At 53.8% G+C, this 27,938-nt stretch overlaps 3 protein-coding genes across 3 annotated transcripts; 2 read left to right on the top strand and 1 right to left on the bottom strand.

Annotated features, from left to right (window-relative positions):
- Nucleotides 1-298: 298 nt before the first annotated feature.
- PNMA8C (PNMA family member 8C) lies at nucleotides 299-24,071 on the top strand. The gene is given in 4 exon segments (XM_059045477.2): nucleotides 299-318; nucleotides 320-665; nucleotides 667-898; nucleotides 23,241-24,071. Coding segments are annotated over 3 exon segments (597 nt in total). The 3' UTR covers nucleotide 898; nucleotides 23,241-24,071.
- CCDC8 (coiled-coil domain containing 8) lies at nucleotides 10,667-13,660 on the top strand. The gene has a single exon (XM_059045468.2). The coding sequence runs from the start codon at nucleotides 11,691-11,693 to the stop codon at nucleotides 13,074-13,076; it is 1,386 nt and encodes a 461-aa protein (XP_058901451.1). The 5' UTR covers nucleotides 10,667-11,690; the 3' UTR covers nucleotides 13,077-13,660.
- On the bottom strand, nucleotides 16,226-18,460 carry PNMA8B (PNMA family member 8B). The gene is given in 7 exon segments (XM_059045631.1): nucleotides 16,226-16,658; nucleotides 16,660-16,733; nucleotides 16,736-16,993; nucleotides 16,995-17,073; nucleotides 17,271-17,518; nucleotides 17,521-18,072; nucleotides 18,074-18,460. Coding segments are annotated over 7 exon segments (2,031 nt in total).
- Nucleotides 24,072-27,938: the final 3,867 nt, after the last annotated feature.

Genomic DNA, 27,938 nt, shown 5'->3' with positions numbered 1-27,938 from the left:
TTGCCTGGGACTCAGGATCCACGAGCTAGCCAGCAGACACCCACCCCTGCTCCACACTCTGTAAGTCCCTAGGAATTCCCAAGAGCCCCCTGGGAGGAAGGTGACGGAAAGGTGGACACTGTGCCGCCCTGTGGGCAGGGCCTGGGGCATCTTCGGCTGAGGTGGACCAACTAGGCCCCGTGAGGCCTCTCTCTTTGCCTTGGGAAGGGGTCGTGGCATCCTGGGTAACTTTTTGGCTTCCCGGGGCAGCTCAGGTGTGTACCATCGGGCATACTGCTGCCTCAGAGAGCTGGGCAAGATGCTTTTCGGTGTCAAGGACACATGGGTGCAAGGCTCTTGGGGTGGATAGTTACAAATCTCTGATGATCCTGGGTATCCCGGAAAACTGTAACCATGAGGAATTCGAAGAGATCGAACAGGCCTCCCTAAAACCTCTGGGTAAGTTCGAAGTGGCTGGGAAGGCCTTTGTGGAAGAAGAGAGATCCAAGGCCGCCATCATTAGTCTGGCAGAGGACATCAATTATGCCGTGATCCCCAGGGAGATCAAGGGCAAGGGCGGCACGTGGGGAGTGGTCTACATGCCCCGGAAGCAGGATATTGAAGTCCTGACCAAGCTGAACCTCTTCCTGTAGAGCCAGGGCAGGATGGCGGAAGATGTGGCCCGGGGTCCTAAGGCAGGAACTGTGCCCGATGGTGACGGGCCCCAGAGAGCTTCCTGCCAGAAACTGCTATGAGCCCGGGCCAGGGGAGAAACCGGGGCCTGGGGCCACTGCTGCGGTGGACGGGGTGCCACCTCTGGACTCCACGAAGGACAGCAAGGCGGGAGATGGCTAGAAAGGCAAGCGGAAGCACAAGCAAAACCGTCGACGACACCATGCATCCGACAGGAAGCTGTGAGGTGACCTGGGGCGGGCATGGGTGCGGCTGAATGAGGGTGGGCGTCAGCTGAGTGGGTGTGGGTGGCGACTTGGCAAGGCTGGTGCCCTCTGAGTAAGTTCGGGGGATGAGAGTGAATGTGGATAAATGCGAGTGAGGATGAGTTACCCAGTCACGGGAGTGGGTAACTTTCCAGTAAGAATGGGTAACATCTGACTAGTGTGAGCGAAGGTGGGTATTTTTATCTGAGTTAACTTGCCGGTGACATCTGAGTGGGTGTGGTTAAGACTTAGTTGAGTGTGAGTCACTCATCCATTCATTCATTCATTCATTCTACAGATGTGCATTGCACACCTACTATGTCCCAGGCACTGTTCTAGGAGCTGGGGATACAGAATGGAGCAAATCCAACGCAACTTTCTGCCTTCACGGCACTCACAGTGAGGGGGTAGCTTTTGAGTTACTTGGGTACATCTGAGTGCGAGTAGGTACCATTTGAGCAGAGTGGATAATATCTGGTTGAGTATGGATCGTTCATTCATTCAACAAATATTTCCTGGGCACCTGCAGTGTACCAGACACTATTCCAGGCACTGGGAATACAGCAGGGAACAAAACGGACCCAAACCTTGCCCTCGCGGCGCTCATATTAAATATCTGAGTAGGTGCGGGTAACATCTCAGTTGTGTTTTGAATACTTCAATACATATGAGTGAGCGTGGGTACCATTTGATATGTGGGTAGCATGACGTCACTTGAGTATATAAGCTCAAGTGGGTAATATTTGAGTAGCTGTGCGCAACACTTAAGAGTGTGGGAGTGACACCTGAGTATGCGTGTGGGTATTATTTGAGTGGGTGAGGGTAACTTCTGAATGAGGAAGAGTTTCAAAGATCGGCATACGAAGTCTAACAAGCCGGAGGCGCCGCGGGACCAGCTGCGCAGTCGCAGTCGGAGCCGAGCAGCGAGTCAGATTGTTGCCATGGAGACCGCGGGCCGCTTGCGGCGACTGCGTCAACACGAGTTTGCGGGAAATGGAAAAGGAGAAATGGGGCTCGGAATTTCAAGGTTTTGCAGAAGGTCTCTTACCAGAGTTGAGGAACAGCCAAGCAGGAAGAACATGTCAGGGAGATCTGTTCTGTGCTCGGGAGAGGCCACTATCCCCTTCGCCATGCCCGGCGGCCTGATGTCGGGGACGAACCCTCTTGCTGGGTGTGTATTGCGGGGATGAGGCCCAGACCCCTCCAGCTTTGGGCTCTGCTGGAAATCCTGTCATCGCAAAGTTTAGACCTGTTTTTGTCTTTTATAAGGATGTATCTCGAATGTGCCTCTGGCATAAACGTGTCCGGCGTGGGCTACTCTTTTGCACGAGGCAAGCAGAAACCATGACTGAGAAAGTGAGCTGTCTCCGCGCCACGTCTGAGGACCTCACTGCTTTTGTGTGTGACTCTGAAAAAAAGCTGTCACTGTCCTCTACATGCTGGGTCTCCCTTACAGGAATGGTCAGACATGGGACATTTCTGCTCTGATTGGTTGGTGCCTGGGGTGAGGGTATGAGTCTCCCCGAATTAAATCTCAGAAGCTCTAACTTGTGCTCAACTCTCTAAAGAACAGAAGGCAAGACTTCCAGGGAATGGTCAAAAGGAGGTAATAATTAAGAGGTCACCTTCAACAATGATCAATGTACAACACTAACGTATAGTCCCCAAGTCTGTAAGCTGAGTCCCCCAGAATGGTGAGGAAAAACCACAACAAAAAAACAATCAAGTAAAATCCAAGTGTCTGTGGGTACACAGAACACCTGCTCAGGATGTCTGACCTGTGAGTTTGCAAACTTCCATTAGTTCAGGGATTTGCAAAGGTTTGAGCTGAACTTCTTATTTATTTATTTATCTTTTAAAATTATTTATTTATGGCTGCATTGGGTCTTTGTTGCTGTGCACGGGCTTTCTCTAGTTGCGGCGAGCGGGGGTTTCTCTTTGTTGCGGTGCACGGGCTTCTCATTGCAGTGGCTTCTCGTTGCGGAGCCTGGGCTCCAGGTGCACGGGCCTCAGCATTCGTGGCTCGCAGGCTTAGTTGTGGCTCACGGGCTCTCGAGCGCAGGCTCAGTAGTTGTGGCACACGGGCTTAGCTGCTCCGCGGCACGTGGGATCTTCCGGACCAGGGCTCGAACCCATGTCCCGTGCATTGGCAGGCAGATTCTTAATCACTGCGCCACCAGGGAAGCCCTGAACTTCTTTTTTAAAATGCAACTTACACACAGAGAGACAGGCTCAGATTCTACAGATCCCAAGGAAAGGGGACATGTCACACCACGGTTGGGGGGGAGGGCACACGAGGAGGCTCCGGGATTGGTCAGGAGGCAGAGGGAGAGGGAGAGGGGGAACCGTGGACAAGAACTTTATGATGGTTTCTTCAGGGAAGGAATGGGTGAGGCAGGGAAGGCAGGCTCAGGATTGGCTAGTCTCAATAACTTCAGCAGGCTCTGGGGTAAAGGGGCTGTCCCTGGGTGTCTGGGACCTGGCCCTGGAGTGAATAGGGCAGGTGGCTGGTGGCCCAGAGTGTGAGGGCTTAATAAAGAAGGTAGTTGGGGGCATGGGCTCTGGATTGGTCGGTTGGTTTGCATTTGAAGAACACGTTCAAGGACAAGCATTGTTCCCTTTCTCTAGGAATTGCCTAACCCCGGGAAGGGCAGTCCCTCAAGGGTCAGCAAGACCCCAGATGTCAAAGCGTCAAGAGTACAGAAAATAAAAGACATGGTTAACACAGTGATAAACATACAACATAGATAACTATCTCTGTAAGTTCATAGTGGAACTAAATTCCTCTAATCAGCTTGCTCATTAGGCAACCTGCCAGTTAAGGCAGCAGAAGCCTCCGTCTGGTGTTTGGAGGTTGGAGGCAAGGAGTCGTGTTGGACGGACGGCCTGGGCACGAGTCCGGGCTCCTCCACTTCCCAGAGCGTGAGCCTGGGCAAGCGTCTTAACCCCCTGTGCCTTGGGTTGCTTATCTGTAAAATGGGGCTAGTAGTAACCTATCTCACCAGGTTTGGGGGAGGGGTAAATCTGTTCAGACATATAAAGGACTTAGCCCAGTGGCTGAGAGGGGGAAGCTGTTAAATGTTGGCTATTGGGACCTGGATCCAGTGACAGTTGCGTTTTGCGTTGACAAGGAACACATCAGTCCGGTTTTAGAGCTCAGATTCCCGAACTTGATAAAAGTGTACCCAGCTCCCACAGCAGACTGTGTGTTCTCTGCGTGCTGACAAAAGGCTGCTTCAGAATGGGATGCCGAAAGGCAGACTGGTGAATCCACCAAGGTCATGACCTTCGGAAGACAGTACCCACTGTTCCCTGGCATCAACGGGGCACACAATGGAAGGAGTGTCAAAGGATTTGGAGCTACAGAGGCCTGGGTTCAATTCTTGACTCTGCTACCTGTTTAGCCATGTGTCTTCAGGGAGCCGACTTCACCTCACCGGGCCTTAGTTTCTTTATCTGTAAAGTGGGGCGAATGCTACCCATGCTGCAGATTCTTTGCAACAGAGAGGGTATACAGCTTGCAGTGAAAAACATAGGCTCTGAAATATTCATAGGAGCTTTAGTCGTAAAGCTGCTAGAACCCAGATCTCCACTGAGAAGTGAATGGATAAATCGTGGAGTATTCACTCAATGAATGATTACACAGCAACTAAAAGGAATGAACTACAGATACAGCAACACAGATGAATCCCTAAATCATGATGCTGAGTGAAAGAAGCCAAACAAAAAGGACACATTGTATGATTCTTTTGATATAAAACTCTTAAAAAAGGCAACACTTCTAGGACAGAAATCAGATCAGTGGTTGGGGGTAGGCAGAGGTGACTGCCATACATGGTACAAGGGGAGTTTGGGGGCTGATGGAAGGGTCCTATATCTTGATGGTGGTGATGGTGATTCTAAAACTTACCACAATGAACATTTAAAAAGGGTACAACAAAAAAAACAATCAAGTAAAATCCAAGTGTCTGTGGGTTGTATAAGATATAAGGTATACTTTCAATAAAACTGACTCAATGAAATAAAGAGTGGGGCCGTCTGGAGGTGGGCTGCCTGGGTAAAGTACTTCATTTTCGTGCCTCAATTTCCTCATCTGTGAAATGGGTTGATAGTAAGCGTACCTATTGCTGAGGGTGATCATGAAGACTCGAAAAGATGCTATCTGAAGATCAAGTGCTCAGTAAGGGGGAGGCGATTTTACAGGAAAGTTCAGCGTGAGATATGTGAATGCCCAAAGCTTCATGGACGCCTAAGAGAAGGGAGGTCTAACCATTGGATCGCCCTCGTGTGAGGCTGGCGACGAGGGGCAGGCAGCTGACAGAAGCTCGCTCCGCAGGCTGGGGCGAGGGGCATTTTAAAACATTTCCAAGGTTCCCATCAGCCAAGACTGACTCCAGGGGATCAGGACACCGCACAAGAATTCTTTCACCTCAGGAACAATTATCCTCGAGAGACAAGGTCAAGGACTAAAACTCGAATGCTTTAATTTGGAGGTTTCTTCAGTCCTGCCAGAGAGCAGTCCAACATCAAGGTGCCGGCAAGGCTGAGCTCCTTAGGGAAGAAGACTTCCTTGCCTCTTCTGATGCCTCTAGGTGTTCGTGGGCTCGAGGCGCCATCACTCCGGTCTCCGTCGTCACCATCTTCATTCACATGGCCTCCTCCGATTCTGTACCTCTTTTCTGTGTCTCTGTCATCTGCTTCCTCTGCTTCTCTCTTATAAGGACATTCCTGATGGCAGTTTTTGGGTCCACCCAGAGAATCCATGGCAATCTCATCTCAAATCTTCACTTACATCTGCAACGACCCTTTTTCCAGACAAAGCACCATTTTCCAATTCCAGGGATGAGGACCTGAAATCTTTGCGTAGATATTATTCGACCCGAGAGCCCCCCACGCCCTTTAAAGGGCTCCTCTATGTTGCTAACGTTAGACAAACTGTAATTTCCCATCTGGCTCTTCGCTGGTGTTGTGGTACTTCCAGCTGGTGAAGCTCCTCTGGGGACATTCAGTTCCTCACCTACTTCTGTCCATTCTTACCAGCTATCACCTCTGTCAGAGCCATTTGGGAAGATTTGTGTGTGTGTGTGTGTGTGTGTGTGTGTGTGTGTGTGTGATATGCGGGCCTCTCACTGTTGTGGCCTCTCCCGTTGCGGAGCGCAGGCTCCGGACGCGCAGGCGCAGCGGCCACGGCTCACGGGTCCAGCCGCTCCGCGGCACGTGGGATCTTCCCGGACCGGGGCACGAACCCGTGTCCCCTGCATCGGCAGGCGGACTCTCAACCGCTGCGCCACCAGGGAAGCCCTGGGAAGATTTTTAAATGCAGTACCCCACCCCCACCCTAAGAGATTCTGATCCAGCAGGTTGGACTCAGGAAACTGGGATTTCTGAAACTCTTCCCAGTGATTCTAACGTGCGACCAGATTTGAGAATCACTACTTTAGAGAAATGTGCCACATGAATAAATGAATGAATGAATGATTCTTTAAATATATGGCTGCTCTAGCTGCCAGCTTGGCTTCCATACTCACCAAAAGCCTTCAGATTTAGGATTGGGGAGGGTGGGAGGGGAGAGCCACCCAGTTATGTGATTGGAGTGTGGGCCTCAAGGCTGCTTCCTGCTGTGTGTGTTGCGGACCCACTATGTGCTGTCACTTAACCCAGTAATATCTGGTTCAAAAGTGTGGATCATTTATATCCTGTTCATTCTAGATAGGGATCCGATTTGGGGACATTTAGGACAAATCTGGTGACTGTGCCAGAGTTACAAATGTCACCCGGGGAGGAGTCTTTGGGGACTGCCCGCCAACCTTGTTCCCTACCCACAACCACCACAGGCAACAGGGCAAATAAAGGAGGCTTAAGAGAATGGGGCTAGAGGGACTTCCCTGGCGGTCCAGTGGTTAAGATTCTGCACTCCCACTGCAGGGGGCACAGGTTCGACCCCTGGTCAGGGAACTAAGATCCCACACTATTTAAAAAGAGTATGGGGTGGGACTTCCTTGGTGGTCCAGTGGTTAAGCCTTCCCCTTCCAAGGCAGGGGGTGTGGATTCGATCCCTGGTGGGGGAGCTGAGATCCCACATGCCTGCAACCAAGGAACCGAAACATAAAACAGAAGCAATATTGTAACAATTTCGATAAAGACTTAAAGAAAGTAGGAGGCTGGAATCTAAGAATCCTGAGTGAGTCAAAGTTCTGCCACTTCTTAGCTGTGTGGCTGCCTTTGGCCTCAGTTTTTCTCATCTGAAAAATGGGAATAATACTTGTTTAGGAGGGGTTGTGGGATTTAAAGAGAAAATGCACTGGATTGGGGGTAAAATAGGGGCTCAAGAAAAATGAACTATTATCAGTATCATTACATTCCAAGCTTAAGGGCTTCTGCAGAGATGAAAGCTGTTGAGAAAAAAGAAAACTGAGATTGATCTGCTTGTACTGATACGGAAAGACTTCAAGACATGCTATGAAGTTAAAAAAGCAAGTTTTATAGCACTCGATCTAGGCCAATCCCCTCATTCATTCATTCAACAAATATTTTGAGCTCCGATCAGCACTGTTCTGGATTCTGCAAATTCAGCAGCGAACGAACCAAATATCCCTACTCTCATGGGGCTAGTATTCTAATAGGGTGAGACAATAAATAAATAAGAAAATACGAGGGAAAAAAAAAAAGAAAATACGGGGAAGTGGTAAATGATGTGATGAAAATAATTCAGGATGATGTTAAAAATCCTCATGGGTTAAATTCTAAAATTACCCATGCAAGCATTTTTAAGAAAAAAAAGTACAGAGGCATTTAACTGTGGTTACTTTGGGGGGAAAGGCTGGAGGCTTGGGACTGGGGGAGGGAGACTTGTTTTTCATTTTAGCCTTTCTGTAACTTCAGCATTTTCTTAAGTGTGTGTGTCACTTTCATAAATTTTTTTAAAAGTGGCAACCAAGTGTAGCTGGGTAGAGAGAGTTGAGCCATGTTTTGTTTTCTTCCTCCATTCTTTTTGGATTTTTCATTTCTTTTAAACAAGTATAGAAGTGGGAGCTATAATTATCGTTTTTTTCTGGGGCGGCTGGAGAATCTCGCCTGCCAGAGAGCTGGGTAATCTACATCACCCACAGCGGAACTGCTCAGGGGTTGGCAATTTTTGTAACAATGTTGAACATTTGAGGGTTTTATTTCTAGGATAATCCTCCACCCCCCTCCAAACACAATTGTTACCGGTTACAAAACCCAATGCCTCATCTGCGAGGCCATTCCCACGTGGAAGCCTTGACTTATCAGAGTTGGATTCTTAAGCCAACATTCCTCAACCAGAGGTGTCGTAGAAATTTTTCGTTTCGGACCTCTACAAAGCAGCTTCTCAGGGAAGCTGATTTGTGGGATCGGGCCGAGGGAAGTAATAAGAGGCTTGAGAGGAGGGGTTGCCCTGCTCCACCCTCCGCCTCCGCCCACCCTCTCAGAGCGGACCATCTGGAAGGAGTGCATCTCCTCGTTGCCATGGAGAACGCTGGGAGGCGGGGAGAGAAATTGTGCAAAAGGGAGGGGCGCAGTGGTGGGAGGCCCGGTGAAGGGGTGACCCCGGCGGCTGGGATGGAGCTTGTGAGAAGGAGGAGGAGAAAATCCAGCGAAGCCTAACGACCCGGCTCTGCAAAAGCAAAAACAACCCGAATGAGCCAATAACTGTGAAAAGGTCTCAGCGAGACCTTAACCATCCCCCGCCCCTCAAGCATCTTTCTTCCTTCCTTCTTTCCCTAAACTTCTGCCTGGTTCCTTCAAGAGTGAAGTAAAATCACACGTGCAGGGTTAAAGTTACACATGTTCATTTTTATACTTTATATTAAAGTCATTAGTTGACAGGTTTTGTTGTTGCGATTTTTTCTTCTAACAGTTCTAGTTCGTTATAATTGGGCTCCTTTGTAATCCCATGGATGCAATTCCATGCATTGAAAAACTATCCTGAAAAGGGTCTATGGCACAGAAAGGGTTAAGGATTCCTGGACTCGGGGGCCCAGAAGAGGGTAGAGGCCAACTAGTAGTTTGAGGGTGGCGGGCAGTATGACCTTTCTAAAATGATGACCTTTGAGCTGTAGGAGATTGCCAAGAGGAGGTGGGAGCAGAACATTTTGGGTGTTGGGAACAGCAAGTGCAAAGGCCCTGAGGTGGCAGTAAGCCTGTGTGTTGGATGAACTGTAAGGAGGCAGGTGTGGCAGGAGTGGAGTGAGGCAGAGAGGAAGAGAGAGGGAAGTGGGGAGATTTAACAGGGCTTCGTGGGCCTCAGAGTTACCTGGGAAGCTTTGCAAATCCTGGTCAACACATCCCGGGGATCCTGACACACTATGTCTGTGGCCGAGTCTGAGGACCTTCGATTTAATTTAACTTACTTTAATGAACATTTCTTTTCTTTTTTGGCCCCGCCACAGGGTTTGTGGGATCTTAATTCCCCGACCAGGGATTGAACCCGGGCCCTTGGCAGTGAAAGCGCGGACTCCCAACCACTGGACCTCCACGGAATTCCCTTAATGAACATTTTCGATTGCTAAAAATCTAAGGAATCCCAAAGGATATAGAGGGGAAAGTACATGTCTCTGCCACCTCTGGGGGTCCCTAGTCCCCCTCCCTAGACACAGCCATTTGGGGCAGTACTTATATATGTGATGAGTAAACATACACACCTAGACCCTTTGGCCTTCGCATGCGCACCCGCTCTCTCTCTCTCTCTCACACACACACACACACACACACACACACACACACACACGTCAGACTCTTTCAGATTCAAATCCAGGTTCCAATACTTCCTGGCCTTGTGACCTTGAGCAAGTGATTTTATTTCCTCAGCTAGAAAATGGGAATGATCATCATATTACCTGTCTCATAATGTTTTGGTGAGTTAATTTCATGAGTTAATTCGTAGAGAGCACTTAGAATGATGCCCAGTACGTAGGAAGTGCTCTATAAAAGGTGACTATCTCAGTCACTTTTTTTTTCATAGCTTCCTAGTAGGTCACTATAAGGACAGAGCTGTACGGTTTAGTCCATTCCTACCAATGAACAATTGGGTTCACTTGAGACAGGCTGGGACCTGGGACCCTTTGCTGCGGTGCTACCACGCTTGCACCTGGACACACGTCTCCTCCAGCAACAGAATACAAGGAAACTATATGGGACTAAAAATAACGGCATGCATGCGCAGTTGGGGCAAATGCTGGACAAAAGATACCAAAAAATCCAATTGCCACTTTCGAAGGGCCCAGAACAAAAGCAGGGGGTCGGGAGCAAAAGCAGGGTACCGCGCTCGCCCCCTGCACACAACATCACCTAAGGGGTGGGCAAACCACCTAAGCCGCCGCTCCAGCCGTAGCCCTGGACACACCCCTACCCTCCCCCCACCCCGCCACCGCCCCCGGCCCCACGGAGCTAGCCAGCAAGGGAGGCTGTTGTTCGTTCTCGCTCCCCGCCTGCTGCCGCAGGGGCCCCCATAAAGCCTTGCCTGAATTTCTTGTCTGGCCTCTGATCAATTTCTGTTGATTAAGGAGGTCAAGAACCCTGGTCAGTGACACATTCATTCACTCAAAGATACTTCTTGGGCACCTACTGTGTGCCAAGCCCCACGGTGCGGTTGGTGCAGAAAGACCCTGGTACCAAGGTCTCCACCCACGCCACCCACACATCTCGGTATATAGGTAGGAGTTGCTGGTACCACAAATAACGCGATTTTGAAACGGTAGTATACAGTGCCAGTGGCTTTCAAAGGGACTGTCCCATTAGCACGCCCACCTTCCGGGCTTGGCTGGAACCCGCACGTTTAGGATGGCAGGTTTGGGAACTGCTGCCTTTCCGGGGGGAAAGGTGCTGACGTGGGCTTGGGCTTTGGCGCGGGCGTTCAGCTTGAAGATGGGGCCCCTGAGAGGCCCGGGGCGCGGCCACACCCCTGTGGGGGAGGGGAGCGAAGGCGTCCCGAAGGGAGTGGACGGCCCCCTTGTCAGTCTTCCCGAGTCCCGGAGTGTAAGATGAGAAGGGGGAAGGTGGGCCTCATCCTGGGGGAAGGCGAGGAGGAGCTTCCTGCGCGCGCGCGCTTCTCGGCATTGAGCGCTCGGGCTGGGAGGCGGGAGGTACGTCAAGGTCAGCCCGGACCGAGGTGGCAGCCTGCCTAGGGGCGGGAGACCCTCCTGGGGAGCTGGGCTGCGGCCTCCACGCGCCTCGGCCATATTGAATAGCCACGGCTGAGCCTTCTTTGTCTGCGAAGTTCTCTCCCAAGTTCCAGGCACGTCCCTGGAACAGGAAGAGCCACCGGGCAGCCCCTGTATCGCAGCTGCAGCCGGGACACCCGTTTGCAGTTTGCGGTGGGCTTGGAGCCTCAGGACTGACCTCATCCCGCCTCACGTAAGCATCCTGGAAATTGATTCCCACCGGTCCTTGAGGGGAGCGGGACTTGATCAAGACCAGAATCGTTGCAGGCAGAGAAATTGGGAGGTGAGACTCTCCCGGCGGCGGTGCGGAGCCCCCACCCTCACCCCCAAGACTCGGGGCTGCGAGTAGTTTGGGCTCATTGCCCCCACCCCAGATTTCACCCTGGAGATTTTAAAGACCCTCGAGAAAAGCCATGTGGGGGGCTGGTTCCCCTGGGGCTTCCTCCCATCCCCCGACTGCCTGATCCTCTGGAGCGTCCCCGACGTCTGCAAAGATGTCGATCTGGACGTCCTCGTGGAAGCCTTGAAGCCTGTGGGGACCTTTAAGAAGATCGGCAAGGTGTTCCGCCGGGAGGAGGACTCCACAGTGGGGATGCTGCAGATCGGGGAGGACGTCGACTATCTGCTCATCCCCCGCGAAGTCAGGCTGGCGGGGGGCGTCTGGAGGGTCATCTCCAAGCCCGCCACCAAGGAGGCGGAATTTCGGGAGCGGCTGATACAGTTTCTGGAGGAAGAAGGCCGCACCCTGGAGGATGTGGCCCGCATCATCGAGAAGAGCACTCCGCATCCACCCCAACCCCCCAAAAAACCCAAGGGGCCCCGGATGAGGAGGGTCCAGCAGATGGTGACCCCACCTCCCCGGCTGGTCGTGGGCACTTACGACAGCAGCAACGCCAGTGACAGCGAGTTCAGCGACTTCGAGACCTCCAGAGACAAGGGTGACAAGGGCCACAGGGGCACGGGGCGTGGCAGGAAGGTGCGCAAAATGCCTGTCAGTTACCTGGGCAGCAAGTTCCTCGGGAGCGACGTGGAGAGCGAGGATGATGAGGAGCTGGTGGAGGCCTTCCTCCGGCGAGGGGAGAAGCAGCCCAGCGTGCCGCCAGCCCGCCGCCGCCTGAACCTGCCAGTGCCCGTGTTTGAGGACCCCCCAGTGCCCCCGCTGTCCAAAGCGGACAGGTGGCGGGAGTACGTCAGCCAGGTGTCCTGGGGGAAGCTGAAGCGGAGGGTGAAGGGCTGGGCACCGAGGTCCAGCCCAGGGGCGGGCGAAGCCTGGCAGGCCTCTACCAGCTTGGAGAGGGATGGCGCGTCAGTGCCACGCAGCGCCAGCCTGGGGGATAATGCGGGCAATGCAGGGGATGGGCAGGTGCCTGAGGGCCCCCCGAGACGGTGGAGGCCTAAGATCAACTGGGCCTCATTCCGGCGTCGCAGGACAGAGGAAGCAGCAGCCAGAGCTCAGGGGGCAGAGGCTGTAGATGAGCAGAGAGTGGAGGCTGTAGATAATCAAAGAGCAGGGGCCATAGCTGTCCAGAGGGCAGAGGCCATGGCCGTCCAGGGGGCAGAGGCTCTGGATAATCAGAGGGCAGAGGCCCCAGCTGTCCAGAGGGTAGAGGCACCAGATGTCCAGGGAGCAGAGGCTGTATCTGATGGGGCAGAGGCCGTATCTGACCAGAGGGCAGAAGCTGCAAATAATCAGAGGGCAGAGACCCCAGCTGTCCAGGGAGTTGAATCCTCAGCTGCTGGGAGGGCGCCAGGGGTCACCCCAGGATCTAGGACCCGGAAACAGGTCAAGACAGTGAGGTTCCAGACCCCTGGACGCTTTTCATGGTTTCGAAAGCGCCGGAGAGCCTTCTGGCACACTCCCCGGTTGCCTACCCTGCCCAAGAGAGTCCCCAGGGCAGGCGGGGCTAGGAGCCTAAGGGTCCTGAGGGCTGAGGCCAGAGCAGAGGCAGGGCTCGGAGAGCAGGAAGACCAGCTGTGAGGAGAGGGCAGGGGGGCCACGGAGGACCTCGCCACCTGCCACAGTATGGGCCACTCAGGGTGTGTCCCTAACTCCGACACTTGGACAGAGATGCTATCTCCACACTTGAAAATGGAGGTACAGCAAGGGCCTGGCAGTGCCCCGCACATCTCCATCTAATATCCCTCTTTCTTTTCTTGTTAAAATTGTGTCTCTCATGCATTGATTTCATTTTTTTTCACGTGGCTTGTGGGAGCTTAATTCCTGGACCAGGGATTGAACCTGGGCCCGGCAGTGAAAGTGCCAAATCCTAACCACTGGACCACCAGGGAATTCCCCATGCATTGATTTTTAAAATATAGACTCTTTATAGTAACCCCAGGAAAGTAAATAAAGAAACCCATACAACGGGTTCGCATCACCCATGATTTTAACTTCTTCATATGCAATTCTAGGTGCTCTGCTTGAAAGAGGGAGACAGGTGGGGGAGAAATTGCTTCCTCTTCGTTTTCTTCACCCTTTTGCCTGCACACGTAAACTCACTGCCTCTTGGAACTTAAAAAGAGAGCGCAGGTCAACATGCAAATAAAAGTGTTTACAAACTTATTTCTTGGCTGTGGACTCGGCAACTGAAGAATGCTCCAGGGTGATTTTGTCAGACCCTCGTGTCCCCTCCCCTCCCACCCTCCATGCTGGCGACTTGTGTTTAAGTCACTTTGCGTGCCCTGCCCACACTCCTGGGTTCTGAAGGCTTGGTGGGTCCAGGGCCTGCAGTTTACATGCTTCGTCACATCTTGGCTACCAAGTACAGAATCATCATCTGGGAAACGTTGCCAAAACGCGGGTTCTGGAGCCCTCTGTGCCAGAGCTGTGAATTGCTGGTGCAGGCCGTGCGGCCCAGAAATCCGTTTTGATCAAGCCCCACAAACATCTCCTGGGGCAGCTTGGCTCCTGGACACGTTGAAAAAAGTTCGTTGTGATAGGAACAGGGCAAAAGGTGGGTTGCGGTGTGGTAGTAAGCGGTATACTGTGACTGACCCTTATAATCGAGAGACATCAGGTTGCTACATGCTGTGGGAGCTGGGGGACATTTCTCTGTGTTCTTTTGTGTCCCCTCACCCAACCTGACTGGGGGAAAAACACAGCAAATGACCCTGCCCCAACCTCGACACAGGCAGGAGAAAAGGGAATTCTTGGAGGGAGGTCAGAAGGTCACCTGGGTCCTCCTGAGGCTGCAGTCCTGGCCTGAGCTTCTTAGACCTGACTCAGTAGGGCTGGAGTGGGGTGGGGCAGGGGGCGAGGATATGCATTCCTCAGAAGTTCCCAGGAGACGTGGATGCAAGCTGGTTTCAGGACCTTATTTTGAGAACTGCTGGCTTCCAGGAAAGTCGGCTTTAGGCAGCCGGGCTCAAAGTTCAAACAACAGGCGGAGCTTTGAAGTTTCAAGGCAGTGGACCAGTGAGCCCGTACCTTTAGTGCTCAAGGAGGGCCGTCGTCCCCTTGATTTTAACCATCTGTCCCGGAGCGCCTCCTGTTTGGGACCGTGGGCGCGCCCTGAGAGCCACCACGGCGCGATTTTAACCATCGGTCTTGGAGCGCCACCTGGTGGATAAACGGGCCACGGCAACTCGGCTGAGTTAACGCTACCTCCTCGGGCCTAGTAGTAGCGGGGCGGAGCGTCCTGTCTTGGGGCGGGGCCTGCAATGAGGAAGGCGGGGCCTCGTGGGCAACAGGCTTTGAGGAACCGAATAGAGGGAAAGGCTTGTTGGCTTCTGTTTCTGGAGCCCTGGCTTCTCCCTCCAGGCCGTTCTAGGACCAGGTCACATCCCCGGGAGTCTCAGGGGGCCCCTGTCTCCGTTTGAGCAGACCGAGGGGTGGGACAGCTTCCTCCTAGAGGTCCCAGGAAGGGGAGGGGGCCACGCTCCGGGCCTGTCTGTCCACCCGACCCCAGGGACCTCTGCACGCTCACAATCGAAACTCCAGTTACGTGGAATCCAAATAGCCACCCCCTCGTGAAGGCAGGTGGCCTGTTTTGGAGACACGGTCTCCCCTACGCTTAGCAGGGAATCCTGGCACCTGAGCGGTCAAGGGTTACACACGAATAAACAAACCCCAATCACCACAGCCCTGGCTCGGGGCTTTTGCTCGGGCTGTTCCTGCCTCCTGAGAGCTCTTCCTTCGGGTATCCTCCGGCCGTACCCCTCCCCTCCAGCGCTGAGGGGAGTCAGCCCACGGGAGGTGGGGTGCGAGACAGTTGGTGGGACGTCCAGGGAGAGCCACGGGCCCGTCGAAGGAGCACGGCCTGGTACTGCAGAGAAAATCCAACACTCTGTACATGAATTGTCCCAAACTGAAAATGTTGCAAATAATTCCCACTCTTTGAAAACACCGTGCAGGCTGAGTGACAGATTCAGTTTTGGGGCACCAGCAGGTGGTCTTAGCCTTGAGGAGCTGGTGTATTTCTACCAGCTACACTTCAGATGGGCAGGGCAGGTGTGGGTCTCTCTTCCTTCCCCCTCCTTCCTTGGTCCTGGTCACCAGAGCCCCGCCCCTCCCTTTCCCTCCCCCACCTCTTTTCCCCTCCCCCAGGAGCAACCCCTCTGCCTCTCAGGCTTCTCTTCCTGGAATCATCTCCTCCCCCAGCAGGGAGGTTCAGCCTTCCTGCCTGAAGGCTCAGCTACCTCCTGACACCCCCGCGCGGCTGGGTGGCCGAGCCTCCATCACAGAGCCCGGCCCCCATCAGAGTGGGGTGGAGGACAGGGGCACAGAGGCGCCGGCCGGAAGCATGAGTCTGCAAGGGATCGGGGCTCTACGAACAGCCAGAAAGAACTCACTGGCACTGCTGGCCTCCCCCGGTGCCCCGTGTCCACGGACACGCTCACCCCTGTGCTAACGCGGGAGGCCCTGAGACAATCCCGCTGGGGGCCCTGAGACCCCGTCCCATCACCTAGCGCTGCTGCCTCCGCGGGCTCCCGTTACACTCTTCCTTCTTCCACGGGGCTCGCTCGGGCCACCTGCAAAGGAGGGACTGAAAGGACCGGGGAGCGAGCGGTGGGCGGGCGCGCACTTTAGAGCTCAGAGCCCACGGTTCAGCGGTTGCCGCCTCCGCGGCGGGGAGGGCCGAGGAGCGGAGCCGGGGCCCCACCGGCAGCTGCAGCCTCGCCGTGGCCTTAGCGGCACTTGGGGGGCAGCCTCTTGCCCCGACCAGCCTTCTTCCCACGCGCGGACTTGGAGCCGGCGGGCGGCCGAGCCCTGGGCTGGCCGCCCTTGGCCTGCGCCCCAGCGGCCGCGCGCCCCTTCCAACTCTTGCTTCCCGCCGCCTCGTCCTGGGCTTCCGTCTCGGGAAGGATGCCCAGCCCACCGGGGCCGCCGCCTCCCCCTCGGGTTTTGCGGGTCCCCGACGGGGCGGGAGCCGCCGCCCAGCCCGCCCGATCCGGGGCCCTGCACGCGGTGCGGGCCCGCTTGGCCCGGGGCTTCCTGGACGCGCGGTCCTCCGGCTCCGACTCCCTGTTCCCGCGGGCCGCCAGCAGCGCCAAGACCTCCCCCAGGTTGCCTTTGGCGCATTGGACTCTCCCGCCCTGCCAGGCCTTTTCCTTTTCTTCCTATCACCTCAGCCACGTCCTGGGCATCCAGGAGCGCCACTAGATCCAGGAGGCCGCCCTCATCTTCCTCGTCCTCGCGCCCCAGCCCGCCAGCGGGCCACCGGGAGCCTTCTTCCCTTTGGAGGGGGTCTGAGGCTGAGCCACGGTGGAGATGCATCCCAGCAAGTGACCGCCGTCTTTGGCCTTCCTCAGGACCACGGCGTCCACCTGGAGGCCCGCCTCCTCCACCTTCACTCGGGTTCCGGAAGTGTCCTTGGCCATCACGGACAAGACCTCGGGCAGGGCGGCTTTCTTGTCGCTCCAGCCCAGCAACTCGATCAATGAAGCGATTTTCAAACATCTCGTCGCGGGCGGAGTGGTCTGCGGGGTCTGTACAAGCCACAATGGCCACAAACTCGGGAATGTCCACACCCTCTCTTTCTTTCTTTCTTTTTTTTTTTTTGGTACGCGGGCCTCTCACTGTTGTGGCCTCTCCCGTTGCGGCTCCGGGCGCGCAGGCTCAGCGGCCATGGCTCAAGGGCCCAGCCGCTCCGCGGCACGTGGGATCTTCCCGGACCGGGGCACGAACCCGTGTCCCCTGCATCGGCAGGCGGACTCTCAACCACTGCGCCACCAGGGAAGCCCCCCTTCTCTTTCTTGATCCCCGTTTTCCTGAGACTCGCTTTGGGACGCGTCGCTGCCCATGGTCTCATTGTCCGACGCGTCTCTCCCTGCGAGTAGGGCCACTAAGTCTGGAATTTCGCTCCGGTCTTCTTTGATGTTCAGGCTGATCGACTCAGCCCCAGGAGGATCTTTCTCCCTCTTCCTCTTCTTGGCTTTGTCCGTCACCGTTGCCAGGGCCAAGAACCCGCCGGGACCGTTCCATCATCTCCTTCCCTCTGGAGGGCCCACTTCCTATCAAGCTCCTTCGCGGTGCGCTGGAGGGTGGCGTACAGCGCGCTCTGTTCAACATCCCCGCTCAAGTCCTCCTCCTTGTCCATCTTCTCAATCATGATACCCAGACTCTAGTCGGAAGAGTCTTGGGACTCCCGCTCCCCGACGTGGATGGCCGCCCTCCACGCCCCACTTCTTGCTCTTCTGGTCAACCTGCTGCCTCTGGTTCTGTTTCTGCGACCCCGACGGCCCCTCCTAGCATCTTTGGCTGCACCAGGAGGGGGGCCAGTCTCCCTGACCGCCGGCTCCGACCCCAGAGCCAGGGTCTCCGAAGCGGGAGTGGTGGGCGTGTCCCCGGGGGCCCTGGCCACTGCGGCCTGTGGGGGCCTTTTATCCAGCAGCAAGCGTTTCATCTGCCTCAGGACTCTCGTGCTCTCCGCGCTGTCCTTGCACAGAACCCTCCAGACGCCGCCCTTGCCCGGGATCTCCTTGGGGATGGCACCGTGATTAATGCCCTTCACAGACTCCATCAGGGAGGCAGGCCTTGGCCTTCTCGTCCCTCATGGCCCGCGTGTTCCACAGCCTGAACTTGCCCAGGGGCAGCAAGGCCGGCTTCAGGACGGCTTCGATGGCTGTCTGCTCCAGGTCCTCCGGGATGCCGGTGACCAGCAGGGCCCTGTGCACGTCCACGGCCAGCCCCCTGCACCAGTCCCCCAAAAGGCTCAGCCGCCGCTGGCGCTGATTGCGGAGCAGGAGGGAGCCCGAGGCGGACGTGGGCTGCGGTCCCCTGTGCAAATGCCACTCTGGAACAGCGCCACAGGGCTTGGAGTTCAGGTTCACGTGAATGCGGCAAAGCTCGGGCTCCAGCTGCCCCTGGGCGGCTGACGCAGCGTCCTTTCCCGAGGCCCCTCCCCACAGGGGTCCTAGCATCCGCAGAAAGCTTACGAGTCAAACCCACAGGTGCCACCGGCCCGGCCCCTCCGCCCTTTGTTCCTGACAGAGGCTGAGTGACACCGCGGCGCCCGGGACAGGTGCTGGGGAGGGCGGCGCCGTGGGCACCCGGAGCGGCGCGGGGAGGGGCGCCACGCTCGCCTGCCTGTGGCCGGGTCTGGCCTTGCACCCTCTGCTCAATCTCAGAAGTTCCGGGAGACGGGTCTGCTCCGCCCTGCGCCTGTGCACACGGGCTAGCCCCGCCTCCCAGCTGCACCCTGTCTCCATGGCAACACTGCGGCTGGAGCAGGGGTCGGAGTTGGTGGGGTCTGAGGAGCTGGCTCTGGACGAGCCTGAGGGGGTGGGAATCACCATTAGTGATGAGCCCCAAAAGGCCATATTCACAGGGGGTGAGACAGCAGTCAGGGGGACCAGAGCTCCTTCAGGGGATAGAGGCCTCCCTTCGGTAGAGGACCGGCTTCCTGCAGGGTTGTAATTACCCTCCACAGTGTAGGTGGAGTTCAGGATACAGAGCCGTAAATCAAGAGCTATGGGGGAAAAAAAGTGGTGGGGGGGAATTCCCTGGCGGTCCAGTGCTTAGGACTTCTCGCTTCCACAGCACGCGACACGGGTTCGATCCCTGGTCTGGGAACTAAGATCCCGCAAGCAGAGCAGCATGGACAAACAAAAAAAGCCTATGGCCTCCCACGGTGGAACCAGGCCTCACTCAGTGGGGATGGGCTTCAGGAAGGGCACACAGGCCTCAGCTGTGAGGGGCGGGCATCCTTTGGGGTCCACAGGCCTCACTGATGGGGTACGGGCCTCGTTCAATGAGGCCTCGCTCTTGCAGGTGTTTCTGTAGCCATAGCGATGCACGTACAATTCACCGTGTGTTTTTGTACACAGTTTCTGTACGTGTATGCTCCTCAGTGAGATCAGACGTGAATTCTGCAAGAAGGCATTTCCGCCGACTGGGTCCACTGGCTGGGACAGGTGAATATCATTGCCACTCTAAATACACATCTGCATCACCATCCTTTGTAAACCTCCCCCACCCGCAACTCTATGTAAATCAGGCGCTGTGGCCCAGCTATTGAGTTACTACTGCTGCTTGCTGCCCTCGCAGTGACTCTGGGAAGGTCCCTGGGCTTCTCTGCGCCTCGGTTTGCTCCTCTGTGAAATGGCGATAACCATTAACCCTACCTCATAGGATCCTTAGGGGGATTAAAGGTGATGATCCGTGAAAGCCCTTGGAACAGAGGTTGGCTCAGAGTTGATGCTCCGTGAAAGATGGCTGTGGGACTTCTTTCTTGAGAACTTGTCATGATATAATCATTTAACATAAATATATTAATTTAATTGTTAAATAAATAAGTATATAAATAAAGAAGGAACCCAAACACTTCCTTTTTTTTTAACGTAGGAAGAGTTTATTGCAAGGTTACCATGGCAACTGGGCCTAGGGCAAACCAAACGGCACACTCACTCTCCTACCCACGCCCTTGCAGCTCTTATTTTCCCTGCTTTCTTCTTTTCCTTTCGCCCTCCTGGTCCCCAAATGGATGTTATCCTTCTCTCTAGAGCAGCGTTGCCCGACAGAAATATAATGCAAGCCCCCAAGGCAAGCCACATGCAAAATGTTAAGTTTGCTAACGTCCACCTTCAATAAATAAAAAACAGGTGAAATGAATGTTAAGAATAGATTTCATTTTTTATATAAATTTGTTTATTTATTTTTGGCCGTGTTGGGTCTTCGTTGCTGTGTGCGGGCTTTCTCTAGTTGCGGCGCCACAGGCTTAGCTGCTCTGCGGTACGTGGGATCTTCCCAGACCAGGGTTTGAACCTGTGTCCGCTGCATTGGAAGGCAGATTCTTAACCACTGCGCCACCAGGGAAGTCCTGGCTACAAGTTCTTTGACCGCCATCTGGAAGCGGCGTCCACATACCCCTTTCTTGAATCGGAACCTGGACATGCTGTGACTGCCTCGAAAAGTAGGGCAAAAGTGATGCTGTGTGTCTTCCAAGGCCAGTTAGAAAAGCCTTTTGCCCACTTCTCTTGGACTATTTGCTCTCGAGACCTCCCTCCCAGGACATTCCTGCTTGAAACTTAACCTCCATGCTGTGAGGAAGCCCATCTCACATTGAGAGACCAATGGAGGTGCTCAAGTCAACATCTCCAGCTAAGCCCAGTGGTTTTTTTTTGTTTTGCTTTTGCTTTTGTTTTTTGTTTTTTTGCGGTACGCGGGCCTCTTACTGTTGTGGCCTCTCCCGTTGCGGAGCACAGGCTCCGGACGCGCAGGCTCAGCGGCCATGGCCCACGGGCCCAGCCTCTCTGCGGCATGTGGGATCTTCCCAGATTGGAGCACGAACCCATGTCCCCTGCATCGGCAGGCGGACTCTCAACCACTGCGCCACCAGGGAAGCCCTAAGCCCAGTTTTCAAGTCATCTCAGACCAGGCACCAGACATGACTGACGAAGCTTCCAAATGATTCCAGACCTTAGCCATTGGAGTCACCCCAGCTAAGGCACCAGACGTTGTGGAACTGAAAAAAAAGCCATTCCCCATTATTCCCTTTCATTATGCTGACCTACAGACTCCATAAACATAATAAAACATTTTTGTTTTATGCCAGTGAGTTTAGGCTGGTTGTTATGCAGCAAAAATAACCAGCACACACCCATCCCATCCTTACTGCTTTGGACAGGTAACTAACCTCTCCGTGCCTCCATTTACATCCCTGAAAATGGGGATCACGTTCTCTTAGCGTCGTCAGGAAGATAGGAGAGGTTGTGGCGTGCTCGCGCCCAGCGAACCCCCGCAGCACTGAGCAAGTCCTATTGAGGTTATGAAACAGCGGCCAGTGGTTTCCAGATCACGCACAGCTGACCATGACCCCAATGGGGGCAGCTTGCGTACAGACCACTGCGAGCCCCAAGACCGTGTACCGCCCCCATCCCGGTGCCTCAGGCCCCTAATGACCTGCCCCAGCTCACCCCGGCCTCTCCCCGTCCCTCGCTCCTCCACACCCAGTTTTCCTCTCCCTTCCCCTCCCCCCAGAGTTTGCGGAGACGGCAAGGAAAGGGTCCGCTCACAGACCCTGGAGTCACACGGACGTGACTTGAGTCAAGCCAGATCGCCTGGGTTCAGACTCCAGCTCTGTGTGACTCTGACAAGTCATCTGACGTCTGTGAATTTGTAAAATGTGCACAGTAAGAGCACCTAAACTTGCGTTTAAATCATCAGAGCGCACGTATTAAGAGATATATAATATATATATACTATAATAGCTATTGTTGTTCTTGCTGTTAGTGTTGAACCCCAGCACCCCACTTCAGAGCTGAATCAACTTAAGCAAATTATTTCGCCCGCGCACTTGAGCGCTGGGGAAGCGCCTTCGCAGGTGCGTCTTTAAGTAGCGGCCCTGGAGCGCCGCCTGGTGGTCAATGCGGGCGCCGCAGAACTTCATCTACTGCGCGCGGAGCCCCCCATTATTCCCTCCCCGCGGTTCTGGGACCTGGTACATCCCTGAGATGGGGGAGAGTGTTGAGGGAGGGGGTCCCAGGTTCGGGCATCGAATCTATCTCCCCGCCCCGCCCCCCCCATACTGAAGGGGCTGGTGTTGGAGGTTTGCTAGATTCAAGGTGTGGCATCAGGCTCGTGTCAGCCCGTACCACAATCACACTAACACACACAAAACACACACTGGCTCACACACACTCGCCTGCATTCACACAAAGTGACACTGACACACACTTGGGCGGAGCTACTCTATTCCCTCCTACAAACGTACACACACACAATTTGCACACACCCAGTGACATACACAGAAACCCATTCACTGACACCCCGAGACTCGCCCCACCTACATCCACGGACAGACACACACAGCCCTAACAAATGAAACGCACAGATACACTACACATGCCTCAGCCCGAAACAGAAACACCCACATCCTCATCTACGACACGTGAACAAAACCTCCAACTGCACAAGGAGGCCGCCAGAGAGCGTGCAGGGACCAAGCGACGCCTCACCCCTCGCCCACCCTCGCCCCGCTGTCGGAGCCGGGAAGGTTGCTCCTGCCTATGAAGGGGCAGACCCCGCCCGGAGGGACCCGCCGGATTCTCCTTCAGGCTCGCCAAGGCCAACCGAACCTGCCCTGGGGCGCACGGAGCTTGGACCTGCGCGCTGACGGGGCGCCACCGCCCCCCGGAGCTCTGTGTGTGGACACTGGCCTGGAGACTTGGGCCAGGTCCGTGGGTGTGTGTCGGGGAGCCGCCATCAGACTGCCAGGCTGGGGAAGACTCCGAGGGAGGGCGAGAGTCTGATCCAGCCCCCTCCCGCCCTTCCCATTCGTCCTCCACGTGACGTCACAAACTTGACCCCGTCTGTCCTCTCCTCTAAACCTCTCTATGGCTCCCCAGTGCGCCGGGAGAAAGCACAGGCTCCCCGCCTTGGCCTGTGAGGCCCTGCATACTGCGGTCCCGCCCTCCTCCCGGCTCTCTTTCCAGCCCAAAGTATCCGGCTTCCGTGTTAAGCTCTACTCAGGAGGGTCCTATATGACCGGCACCCCTCCGCACCCCCACACACTAGGCTGTGAATCCCGGGAGGGCAGGGCCTGGGCTGTCGCAGTCACCGCTGGGTCTCCAGATAGGCGGAAGCAGGTCCTGGGGGGATGTGTGTGGGAGGAAGGAAAGACGACAGGGAGAACGGAACGGAGGGAGAGAGGGAAGAAAGGTCTTTAAAATTTAAACCTTTGGTCCATCTTTCTTCTCTGAGCCACGTCTTCCTGTGCCCACTAGAGGACGCTCTGACCCAGCAAATTCCCTAAAGCAGCGACTCAGCCCGCTCTTCGTACACAAAGGAATTACGATACTGAAGAGGATTAGTACCAATAACCGCTACCGGAAGCCCTACTGCACCCCAGGACGTGTGGTAAACCCTCCACGTGCCTAAGCCAACACAGCAGCTCAAAGTATCTTGCAAAGGAGGAAAGTGAGGCTCAGAGATGTTGTTTAACTCTCCCAGTGTCACACAGCACCTAAACTGGAGAGAAGCTTCCCGCTCTGGCGTTGGAGACCCAACCGCCCTTTGCTCCTTAGCCACATCCCTGGTGTAACCAACTCACAATTCCCCGTGGACCTGGCCTTGCCTTTTCCCCCACTCGGCCACACCTCAGTCCCCTCAGCTCTTCAGGTCTCCTGTCCTCCATCCAGCCACTGGGGTCTTCATACACCAACCCCCTTGAAAACACTTCTTCCCTTTCCCTACTTCACAGAGGGTCACCTCCTCCCTTCAGACTCAGCTCAGTGTCACCTGTTTCGGGAGGCTGGCCCCAATCCAGAATCAGCTCCAGCTCTTCTGACCCCTCTCCCCTGAGAATGCAGGCGTTTCCCTCCTAGCACCCGCTAGGAGAAGAGAGAACCAGAGAGGTAGCAGCATGAGAAGGACATGGCCTGATGTTCCTGGCTTTGAGGATAGAAGAAGGGGCCGCAAGCCAAGGAAAGCACGTGGTTTCTAGAAACTGGAAAAGGCAAGGAAAGAGATAACAGATTCTCTACTAAAGCCCCGCCACCACAAAAGGAATACAGACCTGCTGACACCTTGATTTTAGCTCATTAAGACCCATTTTGGACGTCTGACCTTTCGAACCGTCAGAGAATAAATGTGTGTTGTTTCAAGCCAGTAAATTTGCGATCATCTGTCACAGAAGCCATAGGAAACCAATACAGGCCCCAAATGTCAATAGATTTGGTGTCAAGAGAGTCTAGCCTTGAACAGCACCTGGCATGCAGTAGCTGCTCAAAAGATACTTCTTGGGGCTTCCCTGGTGGCGCAGTGGTTGAGAGTCCGCCTGCCGATGCAGGGGACACGGGTTCGTGCCCCGGTCCGGGAAGATCCCACGTGCCGCGGAGCGGCTGGGCCCGTGAGCCATGGCCGCTGAGCCTGCGCGTCCGGAGCCTGTGCTCCGCAACGGAAGAGACCACAGCAGTGAGAGGCCCGCGTACAGCAAAAAAAAAAAAAAAAAAAAAAAAATGTTGCTTTTTGCCTGTCATGTCAACCAAGGAGATTCATTCAGAATCAGCTCCTTAAAATGCAAGTTCTCAACTATTAGCCAATGCAGTTTGAAAAAGTGATTTTAACTTTTTAATAAAAATAACGTAAAAAAGAGGGACTTCTCTGGCGGTCCAGTGGTTAAGACTCTGCGCTTTCAATGCAGGGGGTGCGGGTTCGATCCCTGGTCAAGGAACTATGATCACAAACATGCCGCGTGGCAAAAAAAAAAAAAAAGTAAAAGAGGTGAAGATGTTCTCTCTTCCCTGCAGCTACACACAGAGATACTGTTTTGCATAATAAAGCCCATCTAAAGAATCTGCCCCATAAGGAAACAAACTGAGAACACCCATCTGCTTTTCCTGTGCAATCTGGAGGCTTGAGTTCCTGTCGCCAACCTGTTCTGTTCATTTAAGACTGTCTTTGAAGGATAATTTGAACAAAAGAGTCTCTGAGAATCTCCTTGAAACTGTTGCCATATCTTGAGAAAAATAACCTCCGAGAGAAATCTGCAATTCTGATTGGTTTTCTTCCTTGATCATTTGTTGCCATAGTGATAACATCATCTCTATGTTAAAAGGAATAAATGTCGGTTTTCTCTCTCTCTCAATCTGAAGAGGATCGTTGGCACTTTTCTCCCACAGACATAATGGAAATAAAAGCCTGTGATTCTGCTAGATTTCTTACTTTTAAGGAAGGCATTGAGAATCCTGACTCATTTATGTAAACCGAAGCGCTCAGCCCCTATGTGCACAAATGGCGGTAACTATGGTTACCGCGATGGCGGTGAGTTGCAATCCTAACTTCACCAGAGCGCCCGCTGGTGGGAGATGAGAGAACAACAGGTCTGGCCCTGCTAGGAGACCCCCCTCCCCTCCTTTCCTCTTTGGAGCGCTCACCACCACCAGCCACCGGGTCAGGCTCTCGGTGGAGGACAGAGCGAGGACAGAGATCCCTGCAGATTCTGCAGAGGATGGAGGAATAGCTTCTCCCTCTCTCAGCACACGCTATGGATACCTACTGTGTGCCAGGCATTGTGTTATGCCTTGCACACTATCCAACCGCATTGCAACCCCTTAAGGAGGAAATATGACCCTCCCGCTTTCTGCAGATGAGGACTCCAAAAACAGAGAGGTTAAGTCTCTTGACCAAGGTCACACAGCCAGAAACTGGAGGAGCCATGACTTATTTAAACCCAGGTCTCTCTGACTCTAGGCAGAGAAATTCAGCACAGAGGAAGTGTGGTGAGATCCAGAAGGCTCCCAATCTACCTTCAAGAGAGATTATCCAGCAAAGGGGCTTTCAACACCCAACCATATAATTGTCCTGGTAAATCGTGGCTAACGGTTATTGAGCACTTGTTATGTGCTATGTTCTTGGCTAAGCACTTGAGATACATAATCTCACTAAATCCTCCTGATAGATTTAGGGAGAAAAATTATTGTGCCTATTTCATAGAAGAGGAGACTGAGGTTCAGAGAGGCCCATTAAATTGCCCAAGATTACACAACTGGGAAGTATTGGGATCAGGATTATGAACGCATGTCTGCCTGGCTCTGAGGCGTCTGCTCTTCTGGACTACACTATTTAGGAAGAGAGACAGGATTTGGATTTGAGTGTGGCCCTGACTCAGTGCAAAAAGTGCTTTCTGGAGGCGACAACTGTGACATTTTCTGATTATAGTCCTTCTGTATCCAGGGGTTCCCCATCCACGGAATCAACTAACCTCGGATCACAAATATTTGAAAAAAAATTCCAGATAGTTCCAAAAAGCAAAACTTGAATTTGTTATCCTCCAGCAACTATTTACATAGCAAATACACTGTATTAGGTATTATGAGTAATCTAGAGATGGTTTAAAGTACACGCGAGGATGTGCGTACGTTATATGCACGTACTATGCCATGTTATGTAAGGGACTTGAGCATCTCAGGATTTTGGTACCCATGGCAGTGTGTGTGTTTGCGGGGGGGGGGGTTATGGAACCAATCCCCTGTGGAGACTGAGAGACAACTGGTAGTGGCTTAGTTTTATTGTCTCGGTTATCTATTGCTGTATAACAAATCACCCCCAAAACCTGGTGGCTTAAAAAAACAATTATTTATTTTGCTCACAAACCTGCAATTTGGAGAAGGCAGTGACGGTACTCTGCTCCCCATGGTATCACCTGGAGAGCATCAGAATCTGCTTTCAAAATGGCACACTCATGTGAGCTGTCTTCTGGGAGCTCAGCTGGAACTGAGGGCTTGAGGCCTCATTTCCTCTCCACATTTCTTCCTCGGGCTGCTTGAGCTTCCTTACAGTATGGCAGCTGGATTTCAAGAGCAAGCATCCCAAGAGAACAACTCAGAAGTGTGTAGCATTTTAACAAGCTAGCTTTGCAATTACATAACATCACTTCCTCTTTATTGGTCAAGGCCCACTCGGATTCCAGGCAAGGAGACACAGACTCCACTTTTGATGCAGGAATGGCAAGGTTCTAGAGGAGCATGTGGGATGTGAGACATTTTTGTAGCCATCTCCAGAAAATAAAATCTGCCACACTCCTGAAGGCAGCATAAGGTAGAGGGAAATCTCCCACTTGACCTCACTTTGCCCACTCTCTGGGAGGAGGGGGTGTTTTACTGGGGGAAGATGGGAGGCTGAAGGCCCTGCCTTGGTCTTGGAACCCTAAGAATCCAAGACTTGTTTTGAGGACATACGGTGTCGTTTGGGGAGAAGGTATCTCTTTGCGGGGATATTTAAGGCTCCATGGGCTGGACCTGCCTGTTATTGAATGGCTTACCAAAGACCTCCAGATATAACTCAGTGGGTAATTCTAGAAACACCAAGGTCAAGATCCCAGTCTTTGCGGCCAGACAGGCCAGTGTCCAAACCCCCGCTTTGCCACCATCTGTGTATATCTGGTCCATTGCAACCTCACTTTCCTAACTTCCTAATCAAAAGAATATCCAGTGGGGGGGGGGGTCCAAGGAAGACTGAGGTGCAAGGTGTATGGATCAGAGCAGGGTCTGGAGCAAGAAGCAGTATTGGTGTTGCTGGCAGGTGCGTCAGGCCCACCGCGGCTAACGTCTATTGCCATCGGTGCCACAGCTGCTTCCTGCCCCTGCAGGGGCACAAGCTGCTACAATTGGGTCACCCAGGTTCACAGTCCCTGTCCCCATCAGAACTGCACATAAGCTGGGATGTGCGCCATATGAATGGAATAAACTACATCCGTTTAACCCACAACGACAGATGCCCCAAGGTGAAACATGCAATGAGCTTCCAGAGGACAAAGTCACCCCCTCCAGAAATTTAATGTCTGTGACGCTTTTTCCAGGGAAGGAAAGAGGGTGGCAGAAATCTGTGCAAATGGTCCCATGCACTGCCGTTTAATGGTCACAGACATGAATGAGAACCCCTGGGAGCATTTTTTGCTGA

Source organism: Kogia breviceps, chromosome 18 (genome assembly GCF_026419965.1).
Source record: "Kogia breviceps isolate mKogBre1 chromosome 18, mKogBre1 haplotype 1, whole genome shotgun sequence".
Classification (NCBI taxonomy): Eukaryota; Metazoa; Chordata; class Mammalia; order Artiodactyla; family Physeteridae; genus Kogia; species Kogia breviceps.
This window is presented reverse-complemented; position numbering and strand designations above follow the sequence as displayed.